Source organism: Cebus imitator, unplaced genomic scaffold (assembly GCF_001604975.1).
Source record: "Cebus imitator isolate Cc_AM_T3 unplaced genomic scaffold, Cebus_imitator-1.0 Scaffold532, whole genome shotgun sequence".
NCBI lineage: Eukaryota > Metazoa > Chordata > Mammalia > Primates > Cebidae > Cebus > Cebus imitator.
In genome coordinates this window covers 1,082,048-1,105,286 of record NW_016107847.1, presented here as the reverse complement: position 1 = coordinate 1,105,286, position 23,239 = coordinate 1,082,048, and the positions used below count along the sequence as shown (strand labels likewise).

General features: G+C 36.5%; 1 protein-coding gene and 1 non-coding gene across 5 annotated transcripts in view; one reads left to right on the top strand and one right to left on the bottom strand.

The window, feature by feature from the left end:
- The window catches only part of NUBPL (nucleotide binding protein like), a 338,633-nt gene that overhangs the window by 92,776 nt on the left and 222,618 nt on the right, over nucleotides 1-23,239 (top strand). For 3 of the 4 annotated variants that reach the window (XM_037733488.1, XM_037733487.1, XM_037733489.1), the window contains exon 7: nucleotides 13,311-13,334. The exons of the other annotated variant lie outside the window; for it this stretch is intronic. In XM_037733488.1, coding sequence (XP_037589416.1) covers nucleotides 13,311-13,334 — 24 coding nt within the window. The remainder of the gene's footprint in view (nucleotides 1-13,310; nucleotides 13,335-23,239) is intronic. 4 annotated transcript variants of the gene reach the window in all.
- On the bottom strand, nucleotides 3,111-3,216 carry LOC119468923. Its single transcript, XR_005197729.1, has one exon. It is a non-coding gene; the product is annotated as a U6 spliceosomal RNA (small nuclear RNA).

The following is a 23,239-nucleotide window of genomic DNA, read 5'->3' as shown; positions in this document are numbered from 1 at the left end:
GTGCATTATAAAACATACAATGCTATAAAGCTTATTTAGTCATCATTTAAGCTAATTAATAAATGATCTTTTTTATTTACCCACCCACTTGTGATTTCAGAACTTTTCAATTTTTCTTTAGATCTGAGTTTCATCTGCTACTGTTTTTCTTTATCTTAAAGATCTTCCTTTAGTGTTTTTTTGTGGTTGGGTCTGCTGGTGATGAATTTTCTCAACTTTTATTTATTGGAAATGTCTTCATTTTTCCTTCCTTATTTTCACTGTATATAGAGTTTTGAGTTGACATTTTAAATTTAAGTCTTGAAAGGTGTTCCATTATCCTCTGGCCTTCAACTGCTACTACCATAGTAGCAGTTTCTGTAGTTGTTCTTCTGTGAGTTGTTTTATTTTCCTCTGGCAGTTTTCATAATTTCCTTGTTATCTTTGGGTCATTTTTTCTTGCCTATCCCTTAAATATTGATGCTTTCCAAAATTATGTCCATAGCTCAATAGCTAAGGGCATGGACTCAAAAGTCACATCTGCCTGAGTTTATTCCATTTTCCATATCTGATAGCTATGTGACCTTGGGCAGAAATTTCTCTGAGCTATTGTTTTCTCATCTGTAAATGGGGTTAATGGTAGTTCCCACATCATGAGGATTCAGTGAGCTAATATGTGTTAAATGCTTAGGAAACCTAGTGGCATGTACATGAGTTCTGTTATTATTTTATTTTATCTGGATATATATATATATTTTTTCACATTTTAACTTATCTTCAATCAAGATGCATTTTGCAATTGACAGCTTCTCAGCATTGCTTTATCCCTGGATTGAGGTGGGGTCCTGTCAGAGAGGTTTTGTGTTGTTTCTGCAGTCACCCAGAACACTTTTAACCTGAGGCACTTTCAACTAAATTATCTGTTAGAAGTTTTTGGGACCACTCTGGTGGCATGAATACCGATTGGAAAGCTACATGTGTACCAACTGGTGGTTCATGTTGTTAAGGAGGTGTTTTCTCCCCTTTGTCATGGCCCAAGTTGAGAGATTTCTTTCTAAATTGTGGATTTATATTTTATTTATCTTTGGTTTAAGATGGTGTAGTCCTTTGGGGTCCTAGCTTTTTGTAGGATTCTCCTATTAGACCCCAATTTATCTGAGGCACTTCTTTCATTTAGTGCTACATAAAATAATGATGCATCTTACAATTAGTGATATATTAGATTTATTGATATTATAATAGATATCAATGTTGTTACCAGCATTATCCCTGAGACACCTGTTCTATTTTCATGGCTTGAATTAATATTGATTATAGTAAGGGAAGAGTAATGAATTGTGGACTTCTCTTTGGCTAACCCTCATATATGGAGGTGTGTGATTTAGTGAGAGGGAAAGGAGTTAGTAAACAGGAAAAGAAGTAGTTAAAAATGTAGGAAAAACTAAAGATACTAATGTCATGAAGATTAAATGTTTGGAGCAATGGTTTTCCAACATATCTGTATATTAGAATCATTTAGGGATTTAAAATTTTTTCAAATTTCAGCTCACACCTCAGACCAATTAAATTACAAACCCTGAGCATGTGTCCCAGGCATTATCATTTTTGGAACTGTCCACCTGATTCCAGTCTGTGACAAGTTTGGGAGTCACTGGTGTGGAGAGTTTTAAGAATGATAGGTCAGACAGAACCTATCAAGGGGATAATAGATGTTAGATGGAAATATGTAAACCTTAGTAGAACATGGAATGAAAAAAGTTAGATTATGGGGTTTTAAGAATACATTTACAACAAGATTATGTAGGTATAGGTGTATTTTGCTTATTAGATAAAATAGGCCTTTCAAGGATTTGGGGGCAGGGTGGGGGAAAGTAAAGGAAAATAGGATAGTAGCTTAAACGGAGTGATATATCAAATGAAAGCCTTTTTTGTTTGTTTGTTTGTTTTTCTCATAAAGAGGACAGCCATCCTTTTCCAAGGTAAAATGTTTCAGTGAAGAGGCAGTGAAGATTATAGAAAATGAGAGGATTGTTTTAAAAAATTATGAAAAAGGCAAAAGGGAATAGGATTAAAGGTCAGAGAGGTAAGTTATTTTGAAAAAGTTCTTCCAAGTTTGTGCTTGGAATAGAAAACAGGGCAGATGAAGTAACCTCATCCTTCCTGCCACTAAAAAAGAGGTTCACAAAATAAATTTTTCCCAGTTGCAGGGAATAGATGGTGCATTTATTCAGTAGAGCAATGATGCACAATTTGTAGTGTTCCTAAAAATTACATGGAGAATAGATTTAAAATTTGAATTTATAGCCTTTTTGTTCTACTCTCCTACTTGAATATTTTTATTCAATAGGTCCCAGGTATGGCCAAGGAATTCACATTTTAATTAGATTATTCCAGTTGACTCTAATGCTGGTGGGTCTAAAATCAGGCTTAGACACACAATGGTACAGAGGTAGTGCTTTTTAACTGCTTTCAGAGGAATTAAAAAAAAAAAAAAAAAAAAGAGGTAAGATGAATGATAGAATCCCTGTGTAGCAGCAAAGGCCTACTGGATGCCAAATATCAAAATTTTTAGTTTTGCCAAGTTTTTGTAACTGTTTTCAATAATCCTTTGAAGCCTGCAAGGTGACGAGTAAACCTATTGTTAGATCTAGGAATAGTAAAGATCTGGTATGGCAGAAAGTCCAAAGGGGAAAAATAGCCAGGGAATTAATGAGTAGAACAATGAAGTCCTGGTTTCAGGAAACACAGGTAGTCAAGAGGGATCAGGAGAGTGGGTAAAATTGGAGAGATCAAATATGAAAACCACTTGGAATGAGGAAGAAGCAATTCAGTAGCTAGTGGAAGAAAAGGTGTAAAAAGTGATGAATAAATTGGTTGTGTTCAGAGAAGGCGGGATATTGGAAAAATTAGGCTTTTCAAAAAAAAAAAATTTAGAAATGAGATTATGTGAGAAAAATCAGGTTTCTGGTGAAGCAATAAAAATGTCAAGGATAAAGGTATCAAACACTGGGAGCAGGGTTCCCAGGTAATATATAGGATACCCAGTTAAGTTTAAGTATCAGATACACAATGAATAATTTAGGGTCTACCTTTTCTCCATATCCTCGCCAGCATTTATTATTGCTTTTCATAAAAGCATGGAATGCTTCACAAATTTATGTGTCATACTTTAGCAGGGCCATCCTAATTTTCTCTGTGTCATTTCAATTTTAGTATATGTGCTGCTGAAGCGAGTGCTTGGGATCTGCCCATACTAAAATATTATTCAGTATGGCTTACACCTGTAATACCAGTGCTTTGGAAGACCACAGTAGGAAGATCACTTGAGGCCAAGAGTTTGAGACCAACATGTGCAATATTGCAAGACTCCATCTCTACAAAAAATAAAAAACAGCTGGACATGGTGGCATGCACCTGTAGTCTTGCTATTTGGTAGGCTGAGATGGGAGGACTGGTTAAGCCTAGGAATGTGAGATTGAAGTGAGCTGTGATGATGCTGCTGCACTCTAGCTTGGGCAACAGAGTGAGATCCTGTTTCAAAAAAAAAAAATTCATTGTGTTTCTCATATTGAGGCATAACTGACTACGTTTCCTGTACCACAGTGTTTTAACTGTGTGAGTCCACTTATACAAGGATATTTTTCAGTTAACCATATTGAAAAATTTTTCACAGATTTGCAACAACTTGAAAAAACTTGCTGATGAACCATGTATCTTAGAAATATCAAAAAATTAAGAAAACAAAATATGTCATGAATGCATAAAATATATATCGATACTAGTGTATTTTATCATGTACTACTATAAAGTATACAGAAATCTATTATAAAAAGCTAAAATTTATCAAAACTTATGTATACAAACTTATAGACTGTTCAATGTGCCATTGGCAGTCAAGATAAATGTAAACACATGTACAGATGCAGTACTGCTATGACTGCATAAAATTCACTGTACTACATACTGTACTGCTGTGATAATTTTGTTAGCTACCTCCTGTTGCTGTGCTGGTGAGTTCAAGTGTGAGTATCCACTTAAAATGCCATGTGCTAATGATCTCTTTGTGAGCGGTTCATTTCGCCAATCAATTGAGTATTACAGTACAAAGTTAGGTCTTACAGTTTTCACGTATTTTTCATTATGTTTAACATAATACTGTGAGCCTTGAATAATACCATGGTACCATGTGAAGTGCCACTAGTAATGCTAGAAGGCTCTGAAGAGTAGAGGAAAATCACAACATTACCAAAAAAAGTTGAATTGCTTGATATGTATCATGGAATGAAGTCTGCAGCTATAGTTGCTTGCCATTTCAAGATAAATGAATCCAACCTAAGGACCATTGTGAGAAAAGATAAGAAAATTTGTGAAGTTTCTATAGCAACGTTATCAGGCACAAAAAGCTTGCACGTTTTGCCAAATACCTTTTCACTTTGTATTGAAAATGCAGCTTATATATGTGCACAGGATTGCTATAGTTAAGCATACCTGTAGACTCTAATATTATTTGAGAAAAAAATGAAGTTGTTATATAACAACTTAAAGCAAAAGATAGATGAAGAATCTACATAACAACTTAAAGCAAAAGACAGATGAAGAAGGTGGAGAATTTAATGCCAGCACAGGATGGTTTGATACTTTTAGAAAGAGGTTTGCCTTAGAAAATGTCAACAGGAGAGGCAGCTTCTGCCAACCAAGAGGCAGCAGATGAGTTCCCAGACATCATTAAGAAAATCACTGGGCTAGGCATGGTGGCTCATGCCTATAATCCCAGCACTTTCGGATGCCGACGTGGCAGATCACAAGGTTAGGAGTTCCAGACCAGCCTGGCCAACATAGTGAAACACGATCTCTACTAAAAATACAAAAAGTTAGCCGGGCATGGTGGTGCCATTCCTGTAATCCCAGCTATTCAGGAGGCGAGGCGGGAGAATCACTTGAACCTGGGAAGCAGAGATTGCAGTGAGCCAAGATTGCGCCAATTGCCCATTCAAAAGTGGGCAAAGGATATGAACAGACACTTTACATTTAAGTCTTTAATTCATCTTGAGTTGATTTTTATATATTGTATAAGGAAGGGGTCCAGTCTTAACCTTCTGCATATGGCTAGCCAGTTTAGCACCGTTTATTGAATAGGGAGTCCTTTCCCATTGTCTGTTTTTGTCAGCATTGTTAAAGATCAGATGGTTGTAGGTGTGTGGCCTTATTTCTGGGCTCTATATTCTGTTTCATTGGTCTATGTGTCTATTTTTATACTAGTACCATGCTTTGAACAGGTTTTTAATGTAGATGGAATTGACCCATTCTGGAAAAAAAAATGCCACAAGGGACATTTATTAGTAAGGAAGAGAAGTGAACACCAGGATTTAAGAAAGGAAGGATAGGCTAATTGCACTATTTTGTGCCAGTGAAGTTAGGTTTATGATTAGGACTGCCCTTATCTATAAAGTTGCTAACCTCTGAGCCTCAAAGGGAAAAGATAAATATCAACTGCCAGTTTTTGGGTTTTACAACAATAAAATTGAGTGATAACCCCTTTTCTGGATTGGGCCCATTGTTGTGTTTTTCTTGAAGTCAGGAAGTACCTTGCCAATAAGGGATTGGCTTTCAAAGTTCTTTTGATATTAGACAATGCCTCTGGCCACCCAGAACCCCATGAGTTCAACACAAAAGGTGCTGAAGTGGTCTTCTTGCCCTCAAACACAAGATCTTTAATTTATTCTCTAGATCGGGGGTTATAAGGACCTTTAAGCCTCATTACGCAGGATACTCTATGGGAAGGATTGTCAGTGCTATGAAAGACAACCCTAGTAGAGAAGAAATCATGAAAAGTTATTAAAGCCATCAAGCCCAAAAGAAATTCCTGCTGGAGAAAAACTGTGTGCAAATGTTGTTCGTGACTTCACAGAATTTACGACAGAGTGAATAAGAAAAATCATGAAAGAGATAAGGTTATGGCAAAAAAGGAGAGAGATGAAGGTTTCCAGATATGAACCTTAAAGAAATTCAAGACCTGTAGACACCACACCAGAGGAATTAGCAGGACACAACTTGTTGGAGATGAGTGCTTCTGAACCAGTGCCAGATGATGAGGAAGAATTAGTAGAAGAAACTGTACCAGAAAACCAATTGGCATTAGACAACATGGCAGAAGGGTTTGATTATTCAAGGCTGCTTTTGGCCTTTATTACATTGACCCTCCTATGATGCGGGCACTAAAACTAAAGCAACCAGAGGAAGAAGGATCAATACCATATAGAAACATTGTTAGAGAAAAAGAAAAGTCAGCTAGAAATTATGAGGTATTTCCCTACAGTAATACTGAGTCCCCTAAGTACCTCTTATGGGAAGAGCCAAAGGAGTTTGCCACTGCCACTCCTAACACAGCAAGACCAATCCCTTCTCTTCTTCCTTCTCCTCAGCCTACTCAATATGAAGATCATGAGGATGAAGACTTTTCTGGTGATCCACTTCCACTTAATAAATAGTAAATGTATTTTCTCTTCCTTAATAACATTTTCTTTTCTCTAGCTTACTTTATTGTAAGAATACAAAATATAATATGTATAACACAAACTATATGGTAATAACTGACTATGCTATTGATAAGGCTTCTGATCAACAGTAGGGTTTTAGTAAATACCCTACTAGTAAAATTTTTGAGGAGTCAAAATTTATATGTAGGTCTGTGAGGGGATCAGTATTTCTAAGCTCTGTGTTGTTCAAGGGTCAGTTGTACTATTATTTGCTAAATCTGGTAACCCTACATAGAAGTGATGTTTTGTAAAAGACACAGGAAGGTGGGTAAGAGTCAGGTTGGGAGAAGGCAGACATGATGATGCAGTAGAGTTGAATTGCTTGAGAATAAGAGTTTGAGGTAATATTAAGGGAATATATTTAGCTCAGAGTGGCAGGCTCAGGAGTAATGGAAATGAGGCAAACATTAGAATGGGAGGTGGAGTAAAGAATTATACCAGAATGGGGCAGCCCTACCAGGATTGTTCTTTGTAATTTCATAAAGAAAGATTTTCAATGCCTTTACCAACCTCTGCAGCTTCTTCTGAAGAATAACTTATTCTTCAGGATACATAAGCAGTAGTATAGCAGTCTCTTGGTTTCAACTGGCCACTGTTCAGTAATCAACATGCATAATTTCAACATGTCCTTCTAACCTCATCTGCTAGAAGGAAGGGAAAAGATTGATGAATAAATATGGTATATTTTCATGAATGCATTTTGTGATGCCTTGGGAAAAAAGCATGCCAGGATTTTTTTTTTTAAGTTAAACTTTAAGATCAATTAGGAAAAGTAGGCAGATACATGCTAGAATGTTACTTTGAGTATTGGATTTATCAGATTTATCAGTATATATTCCTTTTTATTTTCCTGATATTTGAAACAATTTCCTTTTATTTTCTATTTTGTCTTTAATAATTACAGGCATAAACATCTAATACATTTCACTCAATGAACAGCTGATAATTTTTTATTTTTCTGTTATTTGTTAAGATTCCTGATTAGTGGGTTTTTTTTTCCTGAATTATGCTCCTGAACATAAATATAATTAGTTTAATGCAAATGAGAAAAGTTTTTTTTTTTTTAAGAATCTTTGTGTTTTAAAATATATGATATTGAAAAAACCAATTTTAGTTACTAGAAAAAAAGCCACATAAAGGAAAACTTCAAAGGCTAGTCTGATGTCAGCACCTGCTGTGGTCATAGTGTAAACCCTGGAGACCAGGGATTTTGGCAGCAGTTTCAGTGCTTTTAGTTCAATCTTCAGTATCCCCAAATGTGAAGCAGATGCCAGTTTTCTTCTCTAGGGTTCTGATAATGGCATATAATGAGTTGGTTGTTTCCTAGCAACTAAAGAAGCAGTTTCACTTTAGCTGATCTTGCAATAGAAATGAGACATTTTCCCTTGATAGTTGGTATTAGTGATTTCCCTGACAATGGAATTTCACTTTTGAAAAAGGAATATTCTCAGCTTTTGGCTTCCTAAAGAATTTTGATTCTGAGTTGGGCTAAGTTCTGCTTAATCCTGCATAAAATGAAAACAAAAAACAAAAAACAAAAAAAACTGAGTCCCATAAGTACTTCTCATGGAAAGAGCCAAAGGAGTTTGATACATAGTTACTTAAGTGGCAAGTGATTATACAAGAAGTTGTAATAGGTATATTTTCTCAGTGTTTAACAGAATAATTAATGACCACATTCTTTTTTTTTCCCCCTGCTTAATGTTTGCAGCAATAGACGTTTCTTAGGTAATTGCCAAAGTATTGTGGAAATAAATATGTATAAGTTTTATTACTAGTATCAATATGATATAAAGTCAGTATAATGAAAACATTTTAAAATCTATAACCCATTCGATTTCAAACAGTATTCTATATCAAAAATTATTATACCCAATGATTTTAAAGGCTCTTAAAAGAGTTCACTTTAAGGTGAAGTGTGAAACAATTCAGTGTTTAAATATTAGTAGTTGTCAGGCATCCATAATTAACTGAATAGTATCTAAATCCTTCTAATTTGATGGTAGTAATACATCTGGATATATTCAGGCTCCTAAGATACATGGAGGTATGAGAAAAATATTTCAGACTACCTTCTTTGTAGTCATTCATAGTTTAAATAGTTTTTAAGGAAATTATCCGTTTTTCTTCCTTTGACATTATAAAACTGATATAAATTACAATCCTCATCCACCTCATCCAAATTTATAGTATGATATATTAAGTTATGCCTAAGTGTCACAGAAATAAAATATTAAATGATATTCTTAAGATAATTAAGTTAGCTATATCTAAATTTACCAAAGAAATTTATTACCTTGCATGGAAAAGGTTCATAGACTATGCATTAACTATAGGTGAAGTCACTGCATATCATTATTGTCAGTTTGGGACATGTGACCTTATTAATTCCTCTTTATGATTTTTACATCATTAGGTACACTAGCAGGTCTCATATTTTAAAAATATTAAGTCTCCATGAAACATTAAGGAATGAGGAACACTAATTAATTCAGCTGGACAGGGTGGTAGTCTTTCAGACACCTAAGATATAATTAAAAAAAAATCTGTAAACATGAGGCAGACTTTCTATATAATGTAGTTCAATTATTTGTTCTTAGATTTATTTGGGAGCTTAATCTGAAACTAAGGAATCAAGTACACTAATCCTTATTTTGAATTCTCCTTTCCATTTTAAATTATAGATTAGCGAACAAGGAAATAGATATATAACTAAAGTCTGGTTCTTTGAAATATTTTTATAGGGCAGTATATTCTGTTGAGTAGCTTAGTTTGATAGAACAGAAGTTCTTTTTGAGCATTTTTTCACTTACATAATAATTACTTGTTGAGCTGACAGAAGATAATTATTGTTGTACTAAAAATATCATTGGGCTTTTTGTCATCTTACAGCAAGAGACATTTATTGGCTATTTACTATGTTTGGACCATTGGTTAGATGTTGAGGACACAGAATTGTATAAGACATAGATCTAGAGTTCAAAATGTAAAATAAAGCCTTTAGTTACTGATCTGCTTTTGACTTGTAATAATCAAGAAATATGGATATGCTAGAAGTTTTGATGATTTAAAAATATGGTATACAACGTTTTATTTAAAGCAATCAAAGTTGGAATTTAGAGAACAAGGCTGAGTGTTACATAGTGTTGACCAATCAGGTTGGTAATATTGTTACGTAGTATAAAAGTTTGCAGTCTCATTTAGGGTCTATGTCATAGAGCATACCCACCCTGTACTCAGCATTGAAAGAGAACAAGTTGTTAGAAGGAGTTAGAAATAGCCTATGAATATTAATTGCTGTTTATTTCCTCCTATTTAAAATGCCCTTCTTTTTCTGCTGTCAGATGACTTACATGTGTACCTACAACTCACTGTGATGATGAATACTTATATATGAAAATTTTGAAAATTGTAGTGTTCTTTTTCTTTTTTTTTTAAAATGTTGCTACTGTAGCGATCTAAGACCGAAAGTTACTGCAACTTTTTAGATTGGCACCAGCTGTTCCCAGTTTCCCACTTTCTGTGGTTTGGATGTTTGTCACCTCTAAAACTTATGTTGAAACTTGGTCGCCAATCAGGCAGTTGGGGAGGTGGGGCCTAATGACCGGTGATGGGGTCGTGAAGGGCTGAGTCCTCATGAATGGATTAATGTTATTTGGGGTTACTTATCACAAGAGTGTATTGTTATATAGTGAGCCTGGCTGCTTGTGCTTCAGTTTTGCATTGCTTACTTGCCTTTTCATAATGGATGAATCAGCACAGAGGCCCTCACAAGATGCTGGTATCTTGACCTTGGACTTACTTCCCAGCCTCCAGAACCATGAGCTAAATAAACCTCTATTCTTTATAAATTACCCAGTCTGTGGTATTCAGTTATAGCAGCAGAAAATGATCTAAGACACCAGCTGATTCATTTATGCCAAATTTCGCAAGTGCTAGAGTAGATTTGATCAATTTTATTACTTGACAAATTTACTTTTATCTTCTAGCTTCTAGAAATGCAGGTTTAGAAACACTTTTCCTTGAATAAAATTACTTAGTGATCTGATGCTGTAAATGGGTACTTTTATCAAGAAAGCAATAGAATTAAAAAAAAGTGACCAAAGTATAAAGAAGGTGTTATTGTTTTACAGTATCAGCAACTGATATTTCACTGTTTGTACTGTGTAGTTTTGAATTGTAGCAATTTGAAAAGCTGGGAGGGACCTGGCTCTTGGAATATTTTTCTAACCCAACACCCAGGGAAGACTTCCTACTGCAGCCTTCTGTTTATATAAAGCTGAGCTGGACTATATTCTGCTCTATATTATTGATCAGCCTTCTTGGGTCAGCACTAGTTCTGTCATCTTTGGAACAGGAAGGTACTTTACTGTTCTTGGCCACAAATTCCTTCTTTAGACTTTAAGTCTTTCAGACACATCTGGAATGTTCTAGATCTACTGTTCTGAATGCTAGTGTGTTACCTCTTGTTCTTTCATTTGTTATATCACTAGCTACTTCTTCACACTGACTCTCTCCTTTGGCAAGGTTATGCTTCTTTATCTAGTTACATGGCCTTCTTCTGTAGAACTTTTCAATATGGTATTAACTTCCTCATCCCTGATCTCCCCCTTAATTCCCAGTTTAAAGTCTTTGTTTACTTTAGATATGACTTTTTGCCTGGGTAAAAAACATGTTCTCAACCCATTTATAGACTAACTCAAGCTCTAGAAATGCTTGAAGCTGTGGACTCAGGTTACCAATTTTACTTTCCTGTCATTGATTCAAACGCTTCCTAAAGGGAGGTAGACCTTTCCCTGATTTTGCCCATTCATATTAATTTCTCATTGTCACTAAGAAACTTAGAGAATTAGAATATTTCAGAACATAGAATTGGGGGTATAATTTGACTGCTTAAATACAAACATAAAAGTGTAACAAAAGATTTCATTTCTGATTTCCCTGGCTTCTAAATAAAGAATTAAAAATATAACAATTCTGCATGTTCTTCACATATACCCCAAAACCTAAAATGCAATAAAATAAATAAATGGGAAAAAAAAAAAGAAAAATCACAAAAAAAAATATAAGAGAAAAACAGAGTGTCTTGAATCTGAAAAGAGAACAGGAAATGAAGTAACAAGAAAGAGAAAGGACAAGGTCAAGATACCAGCATCTTGTGAGGGACATATGAAATTGAAGTCCTCACTGTAGTTTAAACTTGAATATAAAGTAAATATAAAGTATATTTTCAAATATAAAGTAAAGATGCTTGGGTGATCTTTTGCTCTGACAAGACAGATAAACTTTTCTCATGTCTTTGTGTATCTACTAGAGAAAAGTAATGAAACAGAGGTCCTGGAACAGTTAGTTCATGTTAAGGGTAGGTAGGCTCTAACTGTAGCTCTGACAAAAGTAGGAAGCATGCAGAAAGCTGGATTGTTTATAAGAGATAAAATGATGCAGTCTAATTCAATTGGAAGCCAGCAATCAAAATTAGAGCAAAAGGAAGCACTGTTAGAAAAATGTGCCAAGCCAGTGAAATATATTGATCAAAGGGGGGATGAAAGGTACCAGACACAATTTATTTATTTATTTATTTTTAATTATTATTTTTTGCATTTTTTTTATTATACTTTAAGTTCTGGGCTACATGTGCAGAATGTGCAGGTTTGTTACATAGGTATGTATGTGCCATGGTGGTTTGCTGCATCCATCACCCTGTCATCTACGTTAGATATTTCTCCTAATGCTATCCCTCCCCTATCCCCCCACCCCCTGCTATCACTCCCCTAGGTTCTCAGCCCCGACAGGCCCTGGTGTGTGATGTTCCCCTCCCTGTGTCCATGGGTTCTCATTGTTCAACTCTCACTTATGAGTGAAAACATGCAGCGTTTGTTTTCTGTTCTTGTGTCAGTTTGCTGAGAATGATGGTTTCCAGCTTTATCCATGTCCTGGTAAAGGACATGAACTCATCCTTTTTAATGGCTGCATAGTATTCCATGGTGTTTATGTGCCACATTTTCTTTATCCAGTCTATCATTGATGGGCATTTGAGTTGATTCCAATCTTTGCTATTGTCAACAGTGCTGCAATACAGACACAATTTATTAGCAACAAAAAATAGTGAGGCTAAAGTAATTTACTTTTGAAAATAAATAAACTAAAGGGAGATTAACTGCCACCCTTATAATATCCTATTTCTACCTTAAACAGTTCCAGAAGAACTCCTAACTTTTTTACTTTTTCTGTTATTAATGCAGACTTAAAACATTGTTTTTTCAAATCAGTATTTTTTCTGCAATGCCAAGGTGACAAACTAAAATATGAAAGGGCTTTTATGGCTTGACATTTTTGTTGCAGATTAAATACACATCATTGAAAAATGGAAAGGCATGACTTCATCTCTCACCAGTAGAGTTAAAGAGAAAATTTCTCCATTTTCCATGATGCAGACTTTGAAGAATAACCTATAGTGATTTGAACTGAGTTAGGATGAGGGTAATTATAAAACACAGTCTTGTCTTCTGCAGTGATAACTAAGAAGCCTTAATAAAGGTCACATGAGATTACTTGCTAAACCTTTAGGAGAGCTTTTTAGAGCAGTGGCCCCTGTTGGACAGGTAAGGGCTTACCCTCTCTCTTTTGGTGCAGTGGGGGATCATGGGGTCAAAGTCAAGATGTCACAAGGCTACTGGAGCTATTTAAGTTCAAGGAAGACTTGAACAGATCCCAAGGAGGCAATGAAGAGAGTTATAAATATTATTGGAGACTTCCAGTACTGGAGATTATGACCTCTTTTTATTATTTTGGCAGATACTGTATTTCTTTGACTTTAAGATACATATTTTTCAAATTTTAATGTCTCTGAAATTGTAGTGTATTTTATAATCAATAACCTCTTGGCGTTATGTCAGTTTAATATTTATCATTGTTTTCTTTTTTGGTTGTATATAAAATAATGGTATATCTTCCAATCTATGGTATTTTAGATATGATGAGATATAGTTAATGTTTTTCTCATAATTATTTTAATAGTGATTGAATTATATTCCCATCTTTGCCATAATTGCTACCGAGTGATTTCGTGTCATTCATTTTGGTCGCTTTTTTTTTAATTGTCAAAAGACTGTTTTAAACTGATGGTGGCAGTTTTGGTAACTTGTTCGTCCTCTTTCATGCCCACATTACTGACTTGACTTTACCCCTTATCACTTAACTCAGAGACTGCCAAATGATTCTTCCCAAAGCATAACTCCCTTGTCAGTAATTTCAAAGACCGTCAGTGTCTCCTTGTTCCTTTTTAAGGCAAGCTACCCTCTGGCTTTGTTCATTTTTTCAATACTTAGATATTAGGGATATTGTTATAAATAGAAACACAAAACCTGCCCTGTAGATTCTTTTGGCTACTATGAACTTTTATTTATTGATTTTTTTTAAAGCCAATGCTATGTGATCATTCATAGTTTGAAAAATGCTGTACTATTTGTCTTCATAGGCATGTGTCTGTGTTTACTACTTATGTATTATTATTAATTTGGTGTTTATGGAAAGTCCACGAAAAGAAGTGACTCATAGTGACTTAAACATCTTTCTTCCCCTCCCCCCCCCCAGATGGAGTCTCATTTTGTCACCAGGCTGGAGTGCAGTGGCGCGATCTCAGCTCACTACAACCTTTGCCTCCCAGGTTCAAGCGATTCTTCTGCCTCAGCCTCCCAAGTAGCTGGGACTACAGGTGCATGCCACCATGCCCGGCTAATTTTTGTATGTTTAGTAGAAATGGGGTTTTGCCACGTTGGTCAGGCTAGTCTTGAACTCCTGAACTCAAGTAATCCACCTACCTTGGCCTCCCAAAGTGCTGGGATTACAGGTGTGAGCCACTGTGCCCAGACCATAGTGACTTAACCATCTTTAAAAATTTTTTTTGTTTTGTTTTTATTGTAAGTCTATATGCCTGTAGAAACAAATATATTAGACCTTTATAGTTAGTTTATTTTGGTAACATCTAAATGTGGTGTACAGCCAGTGCTTGACTTACGACCACGATTGGTTCCAACAGACCGGTCGTAACATGATTTGGTCGTAAGTTGAGTAGGCTATATGTACAGTACTGTGAAATGATGTTATAAAAATCTTTGTCATATTTTATCATAATTTTCTTTCATTATTGTTATATATCATAATTTTCTTTGTTCATTTTTGCCATTTGTATCATCTCTACACCATTTTGTTTCTTATTTTTACATTCGTCAGGTCTAAGTAAAACACTGCATTACCAGTACAACTGGTTTAATATTTGCAAAACATACAAAATTACAAAATACAGGTGCATACAAAAGTACAAAATACAGGTGTAAAAAATACCATAGGAAACATTTTCCCAATTGCAAAACATATCAAAATATATAAACATGTACGAAACATTTTATTGGCCGCTGATGCTCGGCTGCGGATCGTTGATGTCGTTATTTGAGGCAGCAGTTGGGGTTACTGGAGTTGATGTTTTCATAAACATGGTGAGCTTTGTCTGAATTGTATGTTTCTTTTTTTCTTTATAAATTTCATGATACGGACGAAACACATCATGCACCATCCGTTCAATCCTTGCAAATCGTTCGATGTTTGGGTCAATTGCTTTGAAATGTATAAGAAGTTTATTCAGTAAAGATAAACCGTCTGATAATCCCTTAGTGGTGAACTTTCTTTCTGGCTCCTCCTCTTCTTTCTCTGCTTCTCTTCTTTCTTCTTCCACCACTCTTTCTTCTTCCAGTTCGATTAGCTCCTCATTTGTAAGTTCTCTGGATTCTTTGTTTAGCAACTCTTTGACATCTTCCATTTCACACTCCAAACAAAGGTCTTTAGTGAGTTTTACTATTTTTTCCTGAATCATTTCAAGTTCATGTTCACTGTCAAATCCGTCAAAATCATTAACATAGCGCTTAACACAATTTTTCCAGATGCCATTCGTGCACTTTGTCATCACAGCCTCCCAGGCGGTAGCGATATTCTTGATACACATCAAAATGTTGTAGTGTTTCCAAAAATCTCGCAATGTTAGTTCTGAGTCAGCATCTATAGCGGATATTGCTTGAGCGAAGGTGGTTCGGAGATAGTTGGCCTTTAATGCAGCAATCGAACCTTGGTCCATAGACTGGATGAGTAGAGTCGTGTTTGGTGGAAGAAAAACAAATTTTACATCTGGATGGAGATCGCCTAGATGTGGTGGGTGTCCAGGCACGTTATCGAGTAGCAATAAAATCTTGAAAGGAATATCTTTCTCCAAACAATATTCTCGAACTTGAGGAATAAAACAGTTCATAAACCAGTCTTCAAACAATCCTTGTGTCATCCATGCTTTACGTTGAGGACGAAAGTAGACGGGCAGTGTGTGCTTGTTAACATTCTTGAACGCACGCGGGTTGTCTGAGTGATAAATTAAGAACGGCTTCAGCTTAAACCCTGCGATGTTCCCGCCAAGCAGCAGAGTTAGCCTATCCTTAAATGCTTTAAATCCCAGCATGCTTTTGGCCTCTTTGTGAATATAAGTGCATGCTGGCATCCATTTCCAAAATAATCCAGTTTCATCAACATTGAAAATCTGTTGTTAGATATCCCTCATCTGTAATTAATTCATCCAGACTATCAACAAACTTACGTGCTCCTTCCTCATCCGCACTTGCTGCTTCTCCAGTCACTCGAACACTTTTCTTTAATCTTTTTTTGAATCTCTGGAACCAGCCAGTGCTTGCTACAAATTCTTGACTGTAATCTTCTCCAGCACGCTCCTTCAGAGTCTGAAACAGACTTCTCGCCTTCATCTGCACAGTAAAAAGACTTAATGGTGTCCGTTTTTGAATTTGATCTTCCATCCAAATATATAGCAATTTCTCCATTTCGTGGATGGGCCCACTTCGTTGCTTTGTTATAACTGTTGATCACATGGGTGCAGAACCTTTCACAGCTTCATGAATTCTTTCTTTATCTTTCAAAATTGTCGACACAGTCGAGTGTGATAACTTCGTATCACGTGCGATCACATTCACTTTCTTTCCTCCTTCGTACTGCTTAACTACCTTCATTTTCGTGTCGAGATCGATGGCCTTTCTTTCCTTCTTGGCAGGCTGAGGCATAGACAAAGACAATTTCCTCTTGGTAGACATCTTGGGAGGGGTTTGATGAAAAATATCCAAGACACAAAACACAAATTGCCATACCGAGTCTGGGATAACAGTTGAAATGGTGCACGCGGAGATGGTAGTGCTGCCGGAAGCTGGTCCGCACTGCTGTACGCCCAGCTGGGCAACGTTTGCGCTGCCAGACGCAGAGCAGTCGTGGCTAGTGATTGTGGTCGTAAAGTCGAATGGTCGTAAGTTACATAGGTCGTAAGTCGATCAGTACTTGTATTAGTTATCTGAATGCAGAAAACATCAAGTTAAATAGGTTGAATTGATGTATTATCCCTAGACAATTATATTCTACTTAAAATAGCTACCTATTATTAGGTATTTATTATCTGTTAAACCTTATACTGTTTTATCTGCATTCACATTTAAATCACACAATTTTGTATAATGTACTACTATTATTATTATTTTTGCAGATGTTGAAACTGAGGCACAATGAAGTTAAATAACTTGGGCAGGGTCCTACTTGTAATCACTCTGATTCTCTAGGCTCATCTTTTAACTAAACTGTACAACTGAAGTTTTAATTTTTTACTTCAAAGATTGGAGCTATTCTTTTTAATGCCATCCCTGAAATGCTAATTGACAAAATATTAAGAATACTCCTTTGTTTCCCATGTTCTCATGCAGCTACAAGTTTTATATTTTATACTTTGTACTTTGTAAGGCATTTGTGAGAGAATATCTCTGTAAATATCTTTAATCTGAAATATATTTTGGTGCAGTTTATCCTTTACATGGAAGTCTGTTATAAAGTCTTTTTAGTAGATTTTGGCACTGAGAAATTTGATACTCTTCTATGTTGTGATGTCAATAATTGCAGTTATAGAATTTATTTATTAAGTATAATAACTGTATGATTTTATGGTAAATGTTTTTACCATAAAAAAATTTTAAAAAGTATGTGACGTGATGGGTATGTTAATTAGCTTGATTTTATCATCCCACAGTGTCAACATATATCCAAACATCACATTGCACCTGTAAATACACTGTACAGTTATTCTTTGTCAATTAAAAATAAGATAAAATTTAAAAATTGAATTAAAATTGTTATACAGTATTCATTATTAGGACTTACTCACATTTCACTGAGGTAAATGGCATTTCCCAGTTACCCAGAACAAACTATTATTCAGTAAATGTAAATAAATAACTTTCTGCCTCAGCGACATAGTAAGTGTCTGTGTTATCTAGTTTAAAACTCAGCAGTGCTTTTCTTAGAGGTTAATTGTCGATTCTACACTGTTCTGAGGGATTTGTGGAAGCAGATGGCCATTAGTAGTTCTGTAGACTAGTTACTATTTAGTAATAGTTTCAGCTAACATGAAGTATTGGATTCTTTTCAAATCATTTTTATTCCCTGTGAACATTAGAGAGAACCCTTCATAATATGTGAAGAGTTTAGGTCAAATAATGGAGTTAAAGAGTATAGTCCCCATGAGATTGCCCTCACTTCTGACATTGACTGCAAGCTTAGGGGTTCCCAAGATCACCCTTAGGTTCAATAATTTGTTAGGAGGACTTAAAGAACTCACTGAAAGCTGTTATACTCACATTTATGATTTATTACAGGAAAAGAATACATATTAAAATCAGCCAAGGGAAGAAAAACATAGGGTGGAGTCTGGGGAGTTACCAAATGCTGAGCTTCTGTTGTCTTTTACCCTCAGAATCAGTGTGTTAGTTTCCTGGCATTGATGTGTGACAATATGGGTGCAGCATTTCCAACCAGGGAAGCTCATGTGAGCCTTGATGTTCAGAGTTTTTACTGGGGCTCTGTGATGTGGACCTGATTAATTGTCCATATGGCTGATTTCAGTCTTTGGTCTCCTGTTTCTCTAGGCATGACCCAAAGCCCCCACTCTAAATCATATTATTACTACATGGCTAGCTCAAGGCCTATGAAGAGAGACCTTAGAGATTACATCCTAGAAGCTGAGGTCAAATGCAAATTATCTTAGGGCTTTTTGGGGCAAGGTTAAATTCTTTACTATACAGCAATAATGTGAATAATACTGGTTTCCAAAGCAAATGTATGTATAAAGCTAAATTAGGTATTAACCTAGTAGGTATGACATATTGCTACTAAAATTTTCTAGTTATTAAAACTCAGAATAAGAATTCCTTGAAAGTACAATTGGTTTTGAGTGTAATATTCTTCAGCCAGAGAGGCTACTAGGACAGTTTTTAACAAAATACCTTGAGATCTACTAATTCTGTTATATCCCATATTCCTGTTACTCTTGCTAAGTGCCCAAATATAAGCCTCTCTGGTCTTTAAAAAGAAAAATTTTCATCTTTATGCTGTTTAGGACTTCTTTTCTCCTAAACCTAAATATTTCTTCCTTTTCTTCCCCAATTTTTGTTTGGTGCTTCTGGTGCCCAATTTTATATTACATAAATTCTCCTTAATATCTTTAACTATAAATTGTGATTCCCTGAAGACAGTGCTTTTAATGAAGTCCCCTTAAGTGGAGCTTATTTTTTGACTCACTGTCTACTAGAGATTTAGGGTAAAATTTGGCATATTTCTTATTTCCTAGGACAGCTTTTACTCCAATACTTACCTTCTTTTTATGAGAGTAGAAATTTATTAAAAAGCTCTAGAGCAGAAGGAAAGTACATTTGGAAGAGATCCAAGGGGGCAGCTTGAAGAATAAGTGTCTTGTTTAACCATGATCTTAAGACTTTATAAATTGGCATCCTGTGCCCCATTCCCATGATTCTTCCCTTAGAGTGGGCTGCCTGCATGTACAGTGCCCTTCTTACTCTTGGGAATGTTTGGGAAGTTGTACACATGCCTGTCTGAGGTTTTCTTCCCTTCTCTGGTGGAGCGCCCCAGAAATGTCATATCCACCATTTTGTCTCTTAATGTGTGTATTAGTCCGTTTTCATGCTGCTGATAAAGACAAATCAAGACTGAGAAGAAAAAGAGGTTCAGTGGACCTACAGTTCCATGTGGGTTGGGAGGTCTCACAATAATGTCAGACAGCAAGGAGGAGCAAGTCACCTCTTACATTGATGGCGACAGGCAAAGAGAGAGCTTTTGCAGGGAAACTCCTATTTTTTAAACCGTCAGATCTTGTGAGACTTATTCACTATCTTGAGAACGGCATGGCATGGGAAAGACCCATTCCCATGATTCAGTTATCTCTCACAGGGTTTCTCCCACAACACGTGGAAATTATGGGAGCTACAAGATGAGATTTGGGTGGGGACACAGAGCCAGGCCATATCAATGTGCATGCCTGGGCTCAATTGCCCAATACCTGAGATTTTATTGGAAGCCCTTTTTGCTTCTCCCTGGTGCCTGCATTTCATTAACGCTGTAACAGCTGTGGATCAGCAGGAGATTGTCTCTCCCAGCACGGCTACTGAATTATCATTTTTAGAGAGACAGTGTGATAATTGTCCAGTCATCACCTGTTGTTACTAATGGGTGGGGGAGAGGAGCCCTCTCCTGCCCCACTTATACCCATCTAACTACCCCTCAAGAGCCCAAACGTCTTTGGGGAAACATGAACAAAGGTCAGTCTTCTGTAACTGCTTTCTGCTGATAGAGGGGTGTGTTGGTTCTGTGAGTCTTAGCCTCTTGCTAGCTGTCAGGGCAGGAGGGTGACTCCGTGTATGGTAAAAGCGGTATCTAGCCAGGTCCAAGGGAGACAGGGGCAGGATTTTGCCTCCTTCCTGTCCCACTGATGGATATTCTAGGGGTCCCCTGTAGAAGGATGCCTCTTGGGTATTGAGAGAACAGTATCCCTCACTGAGGATCTTCATACTTATATTCTTTCTGATAGTTATAGTTTTAAAAGTATAATTGTTCTCTCTTTCTCTTCTCTGGTCACTTTTTTTCTCACTTGTTAAAGACCTTGGCACTTCCTATTCCTCTAGTCCTACCTGCCATCTTGGATAACTTGAGAGTTCACATAGACAATAAACTTTAACATTCCAGTGTTATCAAAACACCAGCGTTCTGTTCTAGGTCCTGTGGACTGCCATCTCCTTGTCTGGATGTGGTGATCTGGTGAGTTTCAGTTCTTTGATACTTTCTGTATCAAAAATGATACATTTTGATATCAGTGATACATTTTAATACATTTTGTGTCAAAAGCGATCCTCCTGAGGATCATTTCCTGAGAAAGGAACTAAGATAAGACAAATGTCAGTTTTAAGCTTTAAGATCAGAAGGGTCAATTTCTATGTTTATTAACCACCACCACCACAACAACAAAACCCAAAAACTGTCTATGGCACTACTGAGTTGGTTTCACTAGCCTTTCAATTTCATCCCTTTCTCAATTTGAGTGCCTTTGACCTCCACTCTCATGGCCTACCATGAATTTTATCCCCTTAAATTACTCATCTTAAGTATCTTACCATAGTTTTTCATCCTTTTAGTTCTTTCATTAAGGCCAATATATGTCAGATTCCTTGACTATTTCACTCTTTTTATACCTTTCATTTCTTTCCTAACTAACATGGTTATATATGGCATATTATGTCACTGGCTGGCTGATAATTTGAACTCCTTTGTTTTTTTTCCTTTCCATTGTGCTGCAAACCCATTGGTATATTCCTTTTCCTTTAAACCATAAACTCCAGTTTAGAATGGATTCAACATCCTATTTTCTCTATTCTTACTCTCAGGCTGCTGGGTGCTGCTAGAGATGTCCTTGTAAGTGGCATGTGGATTACACTATGAGTTAATGATTTCCAGCCATGCCCAACAATCCCTAGGAAATTTTTCTTCTTTTTTTTCTTTCTCTTGCTTAGAAACCTGTTATTCTAGGTAGTCCTCTCTTTTATTTTCCGTATGAACTATTTAAAATCTGCTTTGTTATTCTGAAGACTTTTGTCCTTCTACCTCTCCCTTCACTTTTTTTTTTTGAGACAGGGTCTTGCCCTGTCACCCAGGCTGGAGTGCAATGATGTGATCTTGTCTCACTCAGCTTCTGCCTCCCAGGTTCAAACAATTCTCCTCCTTTAGCCTCCCAAGTAGCTGGGATTACAGGTGCTTGCCACCATGCCTAGCTAATTTTTATATTTTTAGTAGAGACGGGGTTTCACCATGTTGACCAGGCTGGTCTTGAACTCATGACCTCGTGATCCGCCCGCCTTGGCCTCCCAACGTGCTGGGATTATAGGTGTGAGCCACCGTTCCTGGCCTCTCCCTTCACTTTTAATGCATGATTCCATTTTCTGCTTCACAAAGACAATTAAATGTATATGATGCAAACTTTCTCAATTCCCAGCCAGCCTTCTTAAAAACATATCTGTATCTGAATTCATTCTTGCCTTCTTCCCTTCTGTATCTGGTTCTTAGTCTTTACTAACTCTTTCTCATCAGCATTTAAACATGCATGTGGAAGACAATACTGATTGGCTATGTAGAAGTTATTTCCAGCCTCTGTCTCTTTACTGATTAAAAGGAGGTCTGTAAAGTCAGAAGATAGCTGCTCTTAGAGCTAAGTGTGGCTATGTGAACCAGTTCTAACCAATGAGATGGAAGGAAAAGTCAGATGGGAAAGCCTCTATGTAAGATGTTTTGCTTCCTAATAGAGAGGCAGGTTTTGTTCTTCCTCTTTATTTGTTGGGAATATAAAGACATGATCAGCCTGGCAGTGGTAGCCATTTTGTGGCAGAACAAGAAGCTAGAAAGACCAAAGCCTTGGACTTTGATAACTTCTCTGAGACTTTGAAAAAACAAACAGTGTTTTTGCATTACTATGAAGGAATACCCGAAACTGGGTAATTTCTATAGCAAAGAGGTTTAACTGGCTGATGGTTCTGCAGGGCATACAAAGAAGCATGGTGCCAGCATCTGCTTCTGGTGGGGGCCTCAGGAAACTTACAGTAATGGCGAAAGGTGGAGGTAGGGAGCAGACACAGTACATGGTAAGAGCAGGAGGAATAGAGACAGGCAGGAGGTTCTAGATTCTTCTAAACAACCGGATCTTGCATGAACTAACTGAGCAAGAACCCACTTGTCACCAAGGGGATGGTGCTAAGCCATTCATGAGGGAACCTCTTGCGTGATCCATTCACTTCCTATCGGGCCTCACTTCCAACATTGGGAATCACATTTCAGCATGAGATTTGGAAGCGATAAACATCCACACTGTATCACAAATAAAAAGCCCCAGAAATTGTCTACCTTCAGACTTTTAAAAAAGATAGACAATAAATGCCCTAATGTTTAAGCATAGTTTTCCGTTACTTGCAGCTGAAGTCATCTTAACTTATGATGTGTAAGTTATTCCCAGTTTTAGAAAACAACAAACCAGAAATAAGTAACACTATCTTGACTCTATGACTTCCACTAGATATCAGCCTAAACTTTCTTCTCACTTAAGCCAAACTCTTTGAAAGAATTTACTCAATCAGTCTCTCACTCCCTCCTCTACCATCTACTTCTGTCTTTATTCGCCTCTACCATGCTTTAGTCAGGGTTGGTCTACCAGAGATGCCTTTAAAAATTCCTATATATACTTTTCAATTCTTATTTTAATAAATCTCTTTATAGTATTTGATTTACCAATCTTAAAGTTTCCCTAATAC